The sequence below is a fragment of the Diabrotica undecimpunctata genome, chromosome 9 (genome assembly GCF_040954645.1).
Source record: "Diabrotica undecimpunctata isolate CICGRU chromosome 9, icDiaUnde3, whole genome shotgun sequence".
NCBI lineage: Eukaryota > Metazoa > Arthropoda > Insecta > Coleoptera > Chrysomelidae > Diabrotica > Diabrotica undecimpunctata.
In genome coordinates, this window is record NC_092811.1 from 4,194,335 (window position 1) to 4,211,652 (window position 17,318).

Here is a 17,318-nt window from a genome sequence, read left to right on the forward strand (position 1 = left end):
AGACATTTTCTAAGAACCGTAAAGGAAATGAGAAACCAAAAAAGAAAAATATTTTATCTTGATGAAACATGGATCAACGAGGGTCATACACCAAATAAATTTTGGCAGGATGAAACTGTTACAAGTCAAAGGCACGCTTTTGTAAATAACTTATCTACTAGTTTAAACCCACCATCAGGAAAGGGACGCAGGCTGATAATAGTACACATTGGCAGTTCAGACGGTTTTGTTGAAGGTGGTTTATTAACTTTTGAATCAACTCGTACCGGTGACTACCATGAAGACATGAACGCTGATGTCTTTCAAGAATGGTTCGAACAAATGATAGATCTTCTTCCTAAGAACTGTGTAATAGTAATGGATAATGCAAGTTATCACTCCAGACTTATAGAAGGACTGCCCACAACCAAGTGGTTAAAAAAAGACTTGCAGAATTGGCTGAGTTCAAAAAATATTACGTACCATCCCGGATCTATAAGAAAGGAACTTTATTCGTTGTGTGCCCTTCATAAAGAAAAATTTAAAAAATACGAAATTGATGAAATTGCCAAAAATCGTGGAATGACAGTACTTAGATCCCCACCATATCATTGTGAATTAAACCCGATTGAACTGGTATGGGCACAGATAAAGAGTGAAGTTTCAAGAAAAAATACCACTTTTAAAATTCATGATGTTAAACAGTTGTTTTTGGCAGTTGTTTTGTAAATAATGTAAAACCTGAAAACTGGGAAAAGGCAGTAAATCACACTATTAAAGAAGAGGAAAAAATGTGGAAGCTGGACAATATTACTGATAAAATGATCGAGCCAGTTATTATAAATCTTGGTTCTGAAAGTTCATCTTCTGAATCTGATTTGGATTTGTAACAAGTAGCTGTAAGTTTTATATTAATATTTTTATTCATCTATTTAACATACCTTAGACGGTTTTAAAAACTCTTTTTCTCTTTTGTAATTTTTAAAAATTAAAAAAAATGTGAATTTTTTAAAACCTTTTTTAATGTAGGCCAGTCAGTTCTAATATAGTGTGTGATAAAAGAGGTCACTTTTGTTTACATACACATAACACTTTATAACACTGAAATAATTCATTTATTTTTTACAATTATTCAAAGTAATTTTTCAATTAATCTTGAGCACGCCCATGGAGTGGCCGGAGCTACCAGTTAAAATTATGCTAATTACTCTCTCGTTCATAAAAATAAACTATAATGGACTCACAGGGTCATTTCTATGTCCCTGTATCATATACAACATCTTTATATCTTATATAAAGATGTTGTATATGATATTTTCCACAGATGTGGTATCCTACATTCATTTACCTTTAGTCAGATCCTTAAACTTTATCAAATGACACAAGAAATAAATAGGTATTTATTTTATTTTAATAATTGATAACTTATAAAAACAATTAACTATACGCAGTTGACTACACCTTCTAAAGATTGTCAGGTCCACAAAGTCCAGGGTATTTCGAATTAACAGGCAAGCCATCACACTTTGTAGCTGGCTCTCCTATCTCGTACACCGGCCATGTGTTAATGTTACCGCCTTCTCCGTAGTTACAAGCTAGGTAATACACATCCCAACCATCGGAACTTACGTAGAAAGTGAGTCCGCAACCAACATATCGTGTACGAGCCCACACTTCTACTGTATAATGGCCTATTTTTTTTCCGCTAAAAATAAAACAATTGTCATCGTTTATAACTGAAGTCTAAAATAAAATGTTAATTACTACAGTACCCAGCTCGCAGAGTGTAGATTACTACACTCACTAGACAGTGTAGTAGTGACTGGGGGCTCGGGAGACTGAGACCTCGGAAGCCCTGAAGAAGATATCGAAAGCTCGGCCCAATTTCTCACCGGAAGACTGGTGAGTTTAATATTAATTTTTATAATAGTATTAATCTTAGCTCTCTCTCTCTCTCTCTCTCTCTATATATATATATATATATATATATATATATATATATATATATATACAATTGGGAGGAGGAAACAATTGGGGGAAACAATTGGGGGAGGCCTATGTCCAACAATGGATGAATGAAGGCTGAAGAAGAAGAAGATATATATGTATATATATATATATATATATATATATATATATATATATATATATATATATATATATATATATATTTCTGGATACCGCAAATAAGAAAATCCATAACTTACTGTCTAGCAAATGAAGAAACCCACGATGGATTGAAGTCCTTAACTTCATCATACCATTTATAGATCGACGAATTTAACATATATTGTGTAGTTATAGTAGTTCCCTTGTAAGATCTTGAGGAGAGGTTTTGTATAACCCATCCCCATTGAGCTGAAAAAGTTAAGAACTAGTGTTAAATTAATTTAATTTTCTTTAAATTATTTTTCATAGTAATCATCACAATAATTAATTGTTTGTACATGTGAGTCCATTCTCTAAATAGGTGAGAAAAGATTTATATTTTTTTTTATTGTGTTTTCTCTTTGTTAAGTGTAGTGGTTAAATTTACGACGACACTATTTTTGGGGGTCTTTATCAATTTTGACCATCGACCATATTTTTTTGAAACATGGTGGCGCCAAATCGATTTATAACTCTATTCGGACATGCATTTCCTCCAAGTCCATCGATACAATTTAACGAATGGCTGTTGGTTGTGATAGAACTGCCGTTAAGGCAGGAATCAAAGATGACAATATCGTTTAGTACAAATCAAGTTTCAACGGCCACTCCAATGGCTCTTACGCTAATGAACTGACATTGTGTCATCTTTTTCAACATCTGGATGGCGCTACAAGTGAACCAAAAGGTTTCACAGATCCCATTGGCAAGGTAGTTACTAACTGTGAAGTATTACAAGTTGTTCCGTTTGGACAGATAAATTCATCTTTTGGACATTCCGAGAATCTACTACTAGAAATGTTAGCCACAACAGACTGCACTATGGTAGAACTGGCACTCTGCAAAATATTGATGATCAGAGAGACATCGAAGCCGTACCTACTTTAAATATAGATGCTAATGATTATATCGATATGATAGATTGAAAAACTTAGAAAGAACCTTACGAAGAATATCAATACCTACTGAAATAATATCTCAAGCCATCATAGAACCACATCTTGTGGAAAATGAAATTCTGAAAAATGTTAGAAACATTCTGTGTCACACACAATCCACTGAAAGATGTGCCAAGTGCTGTCATCTGTGGTCCAAGAATAAGCTCAAATCATATCGTCTATGCCTACATTTAATACTAAGAAAGATTATCGTTCACAGTGATTTTTCAATTTGTAAGCATAATTTTTCATTTTATATTGGCTATTTTTTCTGTTTTCTTCATATTATAGTCCCAACAGCTGAAATGGATGAATAAAAAACAGTATCGTTGACTTTATCGAACATTTTTCTTGAAAAATTGAAACTGACAAAATAATTAAAATTTTAAAGGCGCTGGGGTAGTTGTCAAAATGAAAATAACAAAAATTGTCTCAACGGTATTCATTAGTATCTTAGCGAAGCAGCAATGTTGTACCTCGCGAGATAACAATGAAAAAAAATTTTTTTGTCGAAAATTCCAAAATTTTTATCATGATGGGGCACTTTTCAGACTGAAAATATGAACAAATGTCGTCAAAAGTTTTCATTCTAAAATGGAAGTAACATCAATTCCGCACCCAGCGAAAATGAAATTCGAAAAAATAAATTTAAGCTCCACCCTAATCTACACTTTTGGCGAAGCCATTGCCGCCCTCTTTGGGCTCTTCTGATTCATTTGACGAGATGAATCATTCCACATTAACTTTTGGTTTACAGTTGGTTGTGTGACTTGACTTTTTCTACAATAATTCTCCATTCTTTTTTTTGCATATGGATTTCCATTTTCTAACTACTCTCTTCCTAAGGTCCCAAATTATCTTAATATCCCATCTTATTTTAGGTATATCTCTTGGTCTACCGGTCATTATTCTCCATTTGATAGTTTTTTGATAATTGCTTCTGGATCTTTTCTTTCTAGATATCTCATTCATCTGAGTCTTTGTGCGTTGCTAAATCTGGCGATGTCTTCCCCTTTCAAAAGTTCTCTTATTTCGTGGTTCATCAATTTTCTCCATTCACCAGTACCTTTGAAATATTATTCTCTCTATCTTTCCTTTTCGTAATCAAGCAGAGATGCTTATAAGCCGCAATTGATTTAAACATAAGAGGACTAAAATCCACTTTCTATATATCCACCTAGTTGTGAGGTGTGAGTGAAGAAAGAGCATTGAGAAAGATTCCATCAGGACTTGTAGTGATAGAAAAATGTTGTAAAGTCGTTGAAACGAAGCTATGCTTGCAGATTACTGCTGGTTTCTATGTAGCGATGCTCTGAAATTCACTTACAAGATCAAAAGTAAAGACCCTATAAAACATTCTTTTAAAGCTCTTTCTCTCTTTCTTCTAAACAATTAAAATCGACTCATAGCATTTAACGTTACAATTTGTTTTGTGTTATATCCCTCAATTGGTTCAGCCTTTCTCATCTTTCGTTTCTTGTGCCAACACGATATGTCCCCACAAAATTCTCTTCTGTACCTTGTCTTATTTTGGCGTTAAAATTGACCATGATAATAGTTAAATTAAAATCTGCGTTTGGAAACTACAAAAAACAAAAAATGTGCAGGCCAAACCTTCAAAATATTAACGTCCAATAAATTCTTGGTGAATCATAAGGTTATACCTTCTTTACAATAATTTGTGTCAAATCAAATCTAAAGCAAAAGCTAAAGAGGAAGTACTTAAAAATCAATTAGTACCAAACCAGTTTCGCGTTCCTTATACTAACGAATTAAAAGAATAGGAAAGTACTACGGGAGGTTTAATATTGTTATTTATTATTACTAAGTTAGCAATGTAGAAGTGGCGAAACAAATTTATGATTTTAAACAGTTGGTAATCACACTAACGATCCAGACCTTTATTCTTCTATTGTAGTTGTAATTTATGTATATTGCGTCTTGTTTAATTGTACATAATCCGTGAGTTTTAATCTTCAGCTTTTCGAAGTATGAATATTAACGAATTAAAATAAATAACTATTGCACTATTTCTAACTACTGTGCGGTTGATATGTATATAGTTATCTATTTTTATAAACATTTTCTGGATGAGTTTTACGTATTGAATGATATAAACATGAGTTTTGGAAGTGCTACTTCCTACAACGTCAGAAAGTACATCCGCTGTATTGTATAAGAACAAATAAATAAAGAACTTTGATCAAATAAAAGGCATATATCGAGCACAGTTTAATTTAATCTTGCCCAAAAAACGTTTCTTGGCTTATTTCAGATGCCCCTGAAGATGATCTAGGGATCGAAAGTACTTGGGCAAGATTAAATTAAACTGTGCTTGATATATGCCTTTTATTTGATCAAAGTTCATTTATCCGAGCATTCAACCTTATATTGACTTAAATAAATAAAGATTTAAATTAAATAATGCGTTAAACTAACACAAACAGTTAGAAATATAAGAATAATACGCTACTTACGAGTCTTTCTACATTTGTCGTGACCCCACTTGCACGAGTTTGTATGGCATTGAGCTATATATTCCAGTTCCTTACTATAACTCTAAAAATATTAAAATTATTAGATAACTCTAGTTATAATATCGAACTCTAGTTATAATATATTATATTATAACTAGAGTTCGGGAAATACGCATTTAAAAAACCCTAAAATATGCATGCAAATATGCAAAAAACAGTTGAAATATGCACTAAAATATGCGTTTTATACTTTTGTGCTTTTAATGCATATAAATAAAAACCACAGTAATACTTGTATTGAAAGTACTTAATTTATTTTACGCTAAAGTCGTCACAAAAAATATTTATTGAAATTTTTATTATCTACATCATTATATTCATTTATTCTTTGATTCATCATCATTCTTTATTATACCCTTATTAAAGTTAAAACTATATATTATTACTTGTTTCTCTAAATTTCTAGAGAAAAACTGTGCCGTCTATCTGATAATAATTGTTTATATGCTGAAAAGCTTCTTTCTACTTTACATGAAGTTAAAGGGGCAAACTCAAAATATTGTATAATTGAGGGTTCTACCTGTAAAATTAAATTATCTTCACAATTCCCCATCTTAATAATATTATTTATTACAAATAATCTTTAATATCCCTCATTTTTCGTTAACACTGCGCAGAATTTTTGATACACTTTATTGGTTTCCCCTGTAGCATTTTATATTGAAGTCCCCTCGTATAAGTGATACAAACCATTTTAGAGTTGTTTATTATTTTAAAGATGTGTACTTTTTCAGCATTTCCTTTTAATGTTTTTCTCAAAGTCGCCTAATTCTGGTACGTCGTAGAAATGGAATTGTCAAGTGATTGTTTATTTTCAACTTAAATGAACGAATTTTTAAATTCGTCATCGTCATTATTAATGCTTGGTGGGTCGCTGTAGGTGCAAGTGTAGATCAAATTCTTACTTGGTTTGCTGAGTGGATCACAAGTATGGATCCGCAAATTCACCGTCGAATTTGAGTTTTCCTGTTTTTGGCCCCTTTGTGTAGAAGTATGTAGCAGTGAAGCCTTAAGTAGTTAGTGTATCCTAATAGTTGGGGGATTTGTGCAGTACACTGGTGAAATTTTGAAGCAGTATAAATGATGTCCCACCAGTTTTGTTGTCATTTTCCTGTTTGATCCAACTCCATCTACGTCAGATCTTCGTTCCAGATTATGGAAATGGTTTCCTGTTTGATTTTCAGAAGTTTGAGTCCAAAATTACTAGTGAAAAATCAAGGTAACATTTAATATTTTAAAGTAAAGACAGACATTTTTTTGTTAAAGTAATAATTGCTTTCATTGTTTAAAAGGATAATTTTTTATTTGTAAAAATTTTTATATTTACTACAGTTTATACGTCAGTATCATTAGTAAGTTTTTGTAACATCTCCTGAATTTGTAAATCAGTAAAACGCATGTAGGTTTTTTGTATTTTTCGACTATTGTGGTAATATTTTGTATTGTCTTTTTTGAGCATTCTTGTGTTCTCTATGTTTTGTAACTGTTTGTGGTGACACAAAAATAAATGTTAAATATTGTTTCTGAACATTTGTTTTGAGTTATATTTGAAAAAGATATGTTTTTTATGTTTAATAATTATATCTCCAGTTACAACTAGCTGTTGTAATAGTTATAATTAGGCACCTTGAAGTGGCGCTCTTTATAAATTACTAGAGGTGTTTCCTGTTTCTTTCTGTTTTGTTTGTCCCAAGAGATTTGTATAAGTACCCCTTTATTTCATTTTTTTGTAGTTGTCCCAATCCAACCCCCTTGTCTTTTACTTATCCACGACCCCAGCTCTCCTACCAAAACCTGAGTGCCGTTCGCATATGTTTCGATTATTTTGCTTGCCTTCTCCACCCCCAGTAGTTTCTTCCCCCAATTTTCTACCCCTTGTATTAATGCCCCGTGTGGTAGGCAAAACATTCGTTACACCCCAAGGTGTTTAATTTTTTCATTTAATGAATTGATAATTTCAATACTTTGGTCTAATGAAACGTTTCGCGTTTCCCCATCTAGTTATCACTGGTTCAGGTGGTAAAGGTACATTAGGTAAACGATATTTATAAGCCTGTACTCTGTTCTGGAGAGATTGGAAACTCTGTTCTTACAGTTTCTGCTACTCTATTTAAAGCATGTGCTAAACAGATAACGTGTATCAAATTTGAAAAAAATATTTTTAACTGCTTTCCAGCTTTGATCATATATGGCGCAGCATCACTTTTAGTTGGTATCGGTTGAGGTAAAAAAAAGTTAGTCAGACATTCGTTTACAAATCTACAAATAGATAAATTGTTCGTTTTTTGCAAAAATATCCGGTGCTAAACACATTCCCGTGAAATTAGTCGTCTCGTCAACAGATATACATATTGAATTATTTCCAATTGCAGTTTTAATCGCTTCAATAGTAAATTGCATGCTAGAATCTACATATTTTTTTCGTAGAGTTGTAGCTAAAGGAACTTGTACATCATTATTGCAGTACTTTTTTAAAAATTCTTGGAATAATGGATTATCCCATTTTGCAATTGGAATATTGCAACCAATTAACAAACTGCAGAGATCCTTATTAAAATTTTGTTGGTAAGAAACTTTTTTACACATACAATCTGAAAATTGGAAATAAAAAAGTTAAGGTTGATCTTCACCCACAATTAATTTGTTTCTGATCCTAGAGATGGCTCTGCTGCTGCATGAGCTCTGGTAAATTTTTTAACTTATTTGTAGATTTCTACATGATGACTCTGTAATATTTTTAAACCCTAATATAAATTACAGTTTTCTATTATTATATCCATTGGCTGAGTTGCCAAGTTGTGTAGACAGTAATTTTACTAAATACCTAGTAGACCAAGTAAGCAAAGATATCTTCAACAACATCTTTATATATAATATTTTACTGCTCCGCTGTGTCAATCGGCTACGCATTTGCAGGAACATAAAGTTTCATCCACATATATATCATTGAAAAATGATACATATTTATTATCTAAACATTTTTATCGACGAAGAGGTACTTAGCGGCGCTATCTGTGAATATCGTATTACCATTAAATTTATACATGCAATCATATATTAGATTTTCGTTGATAGTTATAAATTAAATTATCTGGTATTATTAAATATTTTAGTGGGAATTATATGAAAAATGGTCAATCGTCAAAAATGTTATTTAAAACATGCGAACATGTCTTTCTTTTGGTCTGTTTATTACTGGTTTCAGGTTTGTTATCTTCCTAATTAGTGCTTCTTTTTCTCTTCTTTGTATGTGTCCAAACCATCTCAGTCTTTGTGGATTAATAAATTTCACTATGTCTTCCCCTTCGGTTATATTTCTATTTCTTATTTCATGCTTCATTAGTCTTCTATATTCTCCTTGTTCGGGCTTTATTGGGCTGTTTATTCTTATCATTTTGCTTTTAATAATTCTTACTTTTTCTTTATATTTTACTTCTTATTTATATTTTTATTTTCTTTATACCTATTTTCGTAAGACATATTACTTTCGCTCCGTATGCTATCACCGGTCTAATTGCTGCTCTATATATTTTTGTCTTTGTTTTTTGCTGTTTTTTATCTTTAAGTAGTGGGTGATATTTCCAAAACACAATGTTCTTCTCTCGCCTTGTGTGCGTGGTAGTGTCATGCGCTGGAAGTATGATTTGGGTTGGTTGATGTGTATTTAGTTATCACAGTTCTATTCGGTCTAATTAGTTCTTCAGTTTCCATATTCGACCATTTTATAACGCCAAATGAGTATGTGAAAAGTGGTATTGCGTATGTGTTTATTGGTTTTACTATGTGCTTGGAATTAAGTTTGCTTTTGGGTATTATTATCCCAGATTTAGCCATACGGCTCACACTTCCTCTAAGGGGTAAATTCACTTATCCAATACCTACGGTATCAAAAGGATTGAGCTCTGGTGGGACTCTTTCCGTGTTATCGAGCCCTAGGTGACTTGATATGTTGGAGTATCTCCCAAAAAATTTCGTACACATCTGGACGTTGAGAGTAGTACAGCTTTCTGCATGGTCTTGTAGAGATGTTCATTCAGACCTTTTTTATGTTCTCTATGAGGTGTCTTCGTATTTGAATTTCCAGATCCCTGTACTTGGCGATTTTTTCGTTCTGTTTAACACGAAGATTATTGTTGTTGGGTATCGCCACATCAATTAATGTTGTTTGTCTCTTTAGTTTATTAACTAGTATGAGATCTGTCCTATTATGTTCATGTGCCACTGTTTGGTCTATGAGCACAATGCGGTCCCAGTATAGCTTGTAGTTGTCATTGTCAAGTATACTTTCAGGAACGTATTGATAATATGGAAGATGGTTTGTTTGAAGAAGTCCCAGTTTGATAGCTATCTCTTGATGAATGATCTTTCCTACTGAGTCGTTCCGTTCCTTATATTCAGTTGCAGCAAATGCCTGACAGCCCCCGGTAAGATGTTGGATGGTTTCCTGAGCTTAACATCCATATCGTCATTTGTCATTCTGGATCTGAGGGTCTTTGACGATATATTTCGGGTAATTTTTGGTGGGTATAACCTGATCCTGAATGGCCAGTAGTGAACCTTCTGTTTCAGGGAACATCTTTCCTGATGTCAGCCAATAATTCGACGCTATATTGTCGACATGTTCTTGACTGACCTCATTGGGATGTCGCTTTTATTATTTCTGTATACGGCTGTAAATACTGGCCGCCAATGAAATCAGTTTTTCAGTAAAATTTTGCAGACCAACCTAACGAAAACTCATTAACTAGAGATTTAGTCAATCTTCGTCAAGTCCCAGACAAAAATCCTCAACAATTTCATGAAAAAGTCATGAATCTTTTAAATACTATTTCAAATCACATTGAATTACACACATAACATTAGGAAGTTAAAAGAAGTAAAAAAGAGTTTTTCCAACAAGCCTAACCATATTTTTGGCAGATCTAAGAGAACCCCTAGAATCAACAATTCGATCCATGAGACCACCGAATCTCGCTCTTGCTATCCGATATATTTAGAAAAAAAATAATATTAGATATCTTCAAAAATCTTATAATTATTCCTTATCATCTTCTAACAAACCATCTGCCACTTCACAAACGACACAATTTAACTCATACACCCGCTCCTACACGATGGCAGCCTGAGGTGCCCAAGACCCAATGGCCACAGCCATTCTTTAGGCCAAATCAAATGCCTTTGCAATAACAGCCATTCAACAATAATCCAAGAGGGACATTTCAACCCCCTAGATTCCAACAAAATCAACAAATCACTCAATATGCATAAAATTCTACAACTAACCAACCCAATTTTCATAAACCAGATCCATATCAATCATATAAGCCAACACCTATGAGCGTATCCACATGCCAAACCGGCAATAGAGCCCAATCTCAAAGAAACTTCCGCTTTCAACAACAGCCAGCCACCAATTCACGGTAGAAGAGCTCTTCAATATCGAACAACAAGAGCAATTATGACGAAGGTATATAGACACGTACCCAGATTACACTTACTATGAACAAAAAATCCAAGAATATGAGGACGAAGATGTAAATTTTCTAAGATTTCAAAAAGAAACTACAAACCGCGCAAAATATATGGTTGTCATCAATGATTTTGAACTCTGTTTTACTATTAATCCGCTTTTTTAGAAGAATTGATTTACTTGCATTTTGTTTTGGCATTTTCAAACACTTTTGATAAAAACTTGAACACAACTTTAGTGAACCAAAGAATACACCAAACTGAACTAACTGTAACTACGGACAGAACGAGAATTGCATTTTGTCTTTTGCTAATACAAATTCTGGTATTATGTTATATCTGGAAAAACCATATTGATTTATGATTTAATTTAATGTCGGCAACCGGCTTATCGCGTTTCACTGTTCATATTTTCATATTATGGGGTATTCCAATTATTGGGGAATACCAATAAGGGGTATTTCCGAGGTATATTTTTACCTACCTCGCTAAATTACATTACTTGCGTTCTCAAATATTTGTCTATATTGTGGTATACCTGAAAATATGCACTTTTAATAAAAGCGTATACACTTATACAATTTATCCAAAATATGCAAAAATGCGTTTTGCATATTTCCCCAGCTCTAATTATAATAATATAAAATTAAAATAGTTACAGAAATATACAAGTTATTTATTGAAAAGATCGACAATAAAAAATATCTACGTACCAGAGCTTTCATATTCGAAGCTTTAGGTTGAGGTCCTCTCGTTTCTTTTCCTGTAGCGACTCTATTTCTCAATGTGTTATGAGCGTCCAGCACGAGTCGTCTGTCTGCATCATTCAATGTCATTGCTTTAAAATTTTTGCAATTATTTGGATCGGCTCCACAGTTCTGGAGTAGTAAAAAATTTGTAGTTAAGTCATATATTATGGGATTTTTTTAACAACTTAAAATTTCAATGACACATTTTTAAAACAGCGGTCATTGAGTTAAGCAACAAAATGTTTTGTACAACAAAATATAAGGAATATGACTGGATGATAAACGACATTTGACCGAGGTAATGGACGAAAGAAGAAAATGTTCTATGTAAGTTTATATAATATTTTAATTTATATATTAATTGATGTACATACATATGAACAAATAAAAATAATTTGTTTGAAATAATTTTTGCCCAAATTGCAAATTATGTTATCAAATGAGGGCTCCTTACCATCAAAATTTTTCCACTGAACGAATAACACAAATTTTAAGGTTGTTGTGAAGATTAAAGTTTGTCAAAAATAGATACAAAAACTCAATTAAAACAATAAAAGCATACCCTGGAGCAGATGTCAACTCAGACCATAACCCGCTGCTAACTACAACGCACGTGAAAATCAAAAAAGATTGCAATACCTAAGAATAAACCAACGTTTGATTATACAAAATTAAGAAAAAGAGAAATACATCAAAAAGTGATCCAACAAGTCAACTCAAATCTAACAGAAGTAGGAGAAGAAATCTTAACATCAGAAGATGTCAATGAAAAGTGGAGCAATATTCAGAAGGCATTACTAAGGGATGCAGAAGAAAATTTAAAGCCTGAAAAGACAAATAAAAAACAGAAGTGGATGTCTTCAGAAATTTTAGCATTAATAAAAGAGAGGAGAAAAGCCAAAGGGAGAAATGAGTCAAAATATCAAGAACTACAAAGTAGAATTAAAGTAGAGGTAAAAAAGGCCAAAGAAAAGCGGTTAACAGATTAATGCATAGAAATAGAAGAGTGTGAAAGTAAATACAACAGCTTAATATGCATAAAAAAATAAAAGAACTAACAAATACCAAAAAACGAGCACACTATGGGATACTCAAAGATGATAATGGTAAACTTATTGCAGACATCAAAGATAAACTAAGATTTTGGCAAGAATACCTAATGAAACTATTCGACGAGGATAGAATGATACAAGAAGAACCACAGGAACAAACAAGACCGAAAATAATAATGTGCGAATTAGAACAGGCAATTAGAAATGCAAAGACCGCAAAATCATTAGGCCTAGATTAGATACCCACTGAGTTAATTAAATGATTAATGATCTGTTCAACAAAGTCTATAAAACAGGAGTAATACCCGAAGATTGGTTGCTGTCCATATTTGGAACACTACCAAAGTCAGCAGAAGAAGTATCGGACTACGCAAAAGATGAGTGACAATATGAATAACTCATAGAGGTATTAATCTGCCAAACAGAATTGCTTATAAAGAAGAAGAAGGCGAAGAAAAAAAGTCTATATACACACTAACTCTTCTCTGTAACAAACAAAATAAAACTTTTTACAACGTTTTCTGAGTTTTTCGAAGTTGTGAATTGGTGATAAATATACGAACCTTTTTATAAAGGGCCATAAAAAAAAATTACTTTTGTTTAAATACTAATTAAATATCTAAATGGTTTGCTACACTCCAGGAAAAATTAGAAGAGTATGATTAATGTTTATACGAAAAAGAATAATAGAAAAATAATGAAAGAAAATATCTTGCATGGAAGAAAGCAAAAAATAACAAGAAACAAAATAGAATAAAATTACACTACTAAGTTAAACCGTTGATTGATTCAATCAACGGTTAAACACTACTTACCACATTTTTTCTTTCACACACCGTCTGTAACGTACCACCACAACTTAGTTTGCAATAATCAGTTTGAGCTTTCACAGTATAAAGTACGAAAAGCAAATAAAACAGCTTAATACGTCTATCCATTGTATTGCTTTTGAAACCATTAAGTGTTTGAATAACGCTTCGCAAAATATTGTTTTTATATACCCGTTCATATCTTATCAATATTATAAGAAAACCCTTAAACTGCTGTTTTTCCATTACCTACGTAAAGTGATAATTTTAAATAAAATTAACGTATAATTGCAGAGGATGGATAACGTTCTCCGCATCGAAAATATAACACATGCCTTTCCTTTCATCCACACATTTCTTTTTTTATATTATTTAAACATTAGCTTGATAAGCATATAAATTACAAACATTTGTTTACAGTTTGGTTTGAAGCAAATAATTTTTATATTACATATGTATTATCGATAAATTTTCTAGCTTGACAAATACAATTATAATTTGTAATTTTTTCTTGGAATTTTTTTAGGTAGTTTGTTTATTCTCAAAACTCATCAACATATCGCTGCCTGAGTATTACAAGGATGTATGTAACAAAATTAAAAAATCAGGAATTTTAAGATAACATCTTTCTGTGTATCATAAGGCACATATTCTTCTTCTTAATGTGCCCCATCCCTAATGACATTGGCAATCATCATGGCCCATTTGACTTTATCTGCAGCCGTTCTGAAAAGTTCTATTGACGTTTTCCCACTCCATTGTCTCAGATTCTTCAGCCAGGACGTTTTCTTTGTAAAGAAAACGATGTGATAATGGCAAACACCTGGTATAAACTACCCAAGCGATGAATAGAGACTTGGAAAGCCCCATTTGATGATGGCAATAACCTTGGGTCCTCAAGAAATTAAATTTAATTAATTAATTAAATTTTAAATTACTTATAAATGACATTTTCCGAAATGCCTTCAAAAAAGTCACTAAATTTACTGGGACAGATATTGGATCTGATCATCAACCACTTGTAGCAGATATTAAACTAAGGTTAAAACGAATTCAGGGACAAAAACCAAAAACCAATGTACTTAACTTTGACGATATAAACATAAAACATAACATTAAAAAAGAATTTAACAATAGAATAAAAAAACATCGGAGAACAACTAGAAGATCCAGAGGAGTGAATTTAAAAACCAAGTTAACGAAATCTCCACAAACAATCATTATAGAAAAAACTTAATCAGGAAAAATAAATGGATGGCAGACGACATCTTGAAATTAATGGAACAACGTCGACTGATAAAATCTAATGAAACATAATATAGACATCTGCAGAGAAGAATAAAAAAGGAGATCAAATTAGCCAAAGAAAAATGGATGAGAGAAAGGTGCAACGAAATGTAGGATGTAATATCTAAACACGACTTATTTAATATGCACAAAAAACTAAAAGAAATAACTAACATATTTAAAAAACGAGTTTGTTTAATCTGTACTAGTTGACAGATAACAAAATTATTGTACAGGAGCACGAAATAAGAAAAGAGTGGCAGCTGTATACAGTATGATGCAAATGTATGGAATAAATTCATTATTTCAGAAACAGACGACTTTTAAAAAAAATTCTAAAACACGTCAATTTTAATTTTTAAATGGCCATCAACTGCTATATATGTGTTAGACATTACGTCATCATTGTCAGCGTAATGACGTAATCGACGATTATTTTAAATACAAACTGATGTCACGCGACAGCTCATTTGAAAGGTCTCCTTATCGCCTTTGCAACGATATAATCAATGAAATATTTATTTCTACAAGGTTAACCAAAACTGTTGGTTTATTAATACAATTAACTTACAATATATGTTTACTTAAATACAATTAAATTACAACAAATGTTCAAATTTACTACCTTCAGCAATAATACAATGTAAAAAACGAGCAAAAAATTATTTCCTAACGTTTTCGATGACTTCAGGTGTTATTTGTGCAATTTCCGTTCTGATGCGCTCCTTTAACTCTTCTACATTATTCGGTCGATTTGACCCTCTGCTCTTTAAATATCCCCACAAATCAAAGTCTAACGGAGTGAAATCGGGAGACCTTGGTGCCATTCGATGAGCCCCTTCTACCTATCCACCTACCTGGGAAGACGTTATTAAGGTAATTTCGTACCTCAACGCCGTAGTGTGGGGGAGCCCCGTCATGTTGGTACCACAAACTAATTCTAATTCTAAATAGCTGATTCAGCTGTGGCAACAGATAATCTTGAAGAAATTCTAGATAACGAGAAGCAGTTAAGTTTTCCTAAAACAATTTGGCCATAAAATTTGATTGTTTATACTGCCGTCTCAAACATTCACCTTCTCGGGATATTGTGTCCTATACTCTTCCATCCAATATGGATTTTCACTTGCCCCGTATATGTCTGGCGATTTACGTGAACGTTCAGCATAAAATACGCTTCATCAGAAAAAAGTACCTTTAGTATGAAACCCCGATCTCTGTTACATTTTTCCATAATGGTTTCGCAGAATTCGATTCTTCTATCAAAGTCGTCTTCTAATAGCTCCTGGACCAGATGTACTTTGTATTGATGCCAATTCTCTTTTTTTAGCTCTCTTACAACAGTTGATTGGTGGACATTATTATCCAGTGCGACCTGCCTAGAACTGGTATGGGGATTGTCTTGAAACGAAAGTACAACGTCCAGTTTGTTGGCTTCGGATATTGATTTTTTACCACTGACCCGTTTCTCTAAATTTTTTTTCAATTTTACTCACTGTTGATTGAGTAATTGAGTAATTAAAAACCATATTTTGTTTTATTCCCAGTGGTGTTCCTTAGTGTATTTTAGTTCAGTGAATGAATAGTTATTGTAATTTCATGTTACTTGACAAAGTTCATAATTTTAGTGAACCCTGTAGAAATAAATATTCAAGTGATTACATCGTTGCAATGACGATAAGGAGACCTTTCAAATGAGCTGTCGCTTGCCCTCGGTTTGTATTTAAAAAAATCGTCGATTACGTCCTTACTCCGAAACTGATGACGTAATGTCCAACACGTATATCTCAGTTAATGGCCATTTAAAAATTAAAATTGACGTGTTTTAAGATTTTTTTTAAAAGTCGTCTATTTCTGAAATAATGAATTTGTTCCATACATTTGCGTCATACTGTATATCAGAGTTGTTTGAAGATGACAGAAACAATATTGCCGAATTCTACCAAAACTGTACTGACGGCCCAGAAATTATGAAATGCGATGTAGAACATCCCGAGGGATCTTATATACTAAAAGGCTAAGCCCTTTTCTTGTGCGCAATACTCCTCCTAAACGGTGATAGATAGGAGAATAATTTTTTCGAATAATTAAACAGATTGTTGAGTAGATTCCCCCTAAGGTTTAAAATTTAAAAAATTCGAACCGGTTTAAAAATGGCGGCCATAAAATGAATTTTTCCTATAGTAAAGTATAGGAATTTTACAGGTTTCTTTCTTCCAAATTTAAAGTCCTAATTTTCAATGTATTTTTAACGATAATTACCACTCAAAATTCGGGATCCTCCTGTCTCCGATTTTAATTTATGGGGTCTGTTTTACACTATCTGATGAGTTGGTATTTTTTTATTTTT

The 17,318-nt window shown here is 32.6% G+C and overlaps 1 protein-coding gene across 1 annotated transcript; it reads right to left on the reverse strand.

Moving 5' to 3' along the window:
* Nucleotides 1-1,368: 1,368 nt before the first annotated feature.
* LOC140450105 (venom allergen 5-like) lies at nt 1,369-13,859 on the reverse strand. Its single transcript, XM_072543538.1, has 5 exons — nt 13,688-13,859; nt 11,785-11,949; nt 5,543-5,624; nt 2,187-2,337; nt 1,369-1,684 (listed from the first exon to the last, which is right to left on the reverse strand). Exons 1-5 carry the CDS (start codon nt 13,808-13,810, stop codon nt 1,444-1,446), a joined length of 762 nt encoding a protein of 253 aa, XP_072399639.1. The 5' UTR covers nt 13,811-13,859; the 3' UTR covers nt 1,369-1,443.
* Between the last annotated feature and the right edge of the window lie 3,459 nt (nt 13,860-17,318).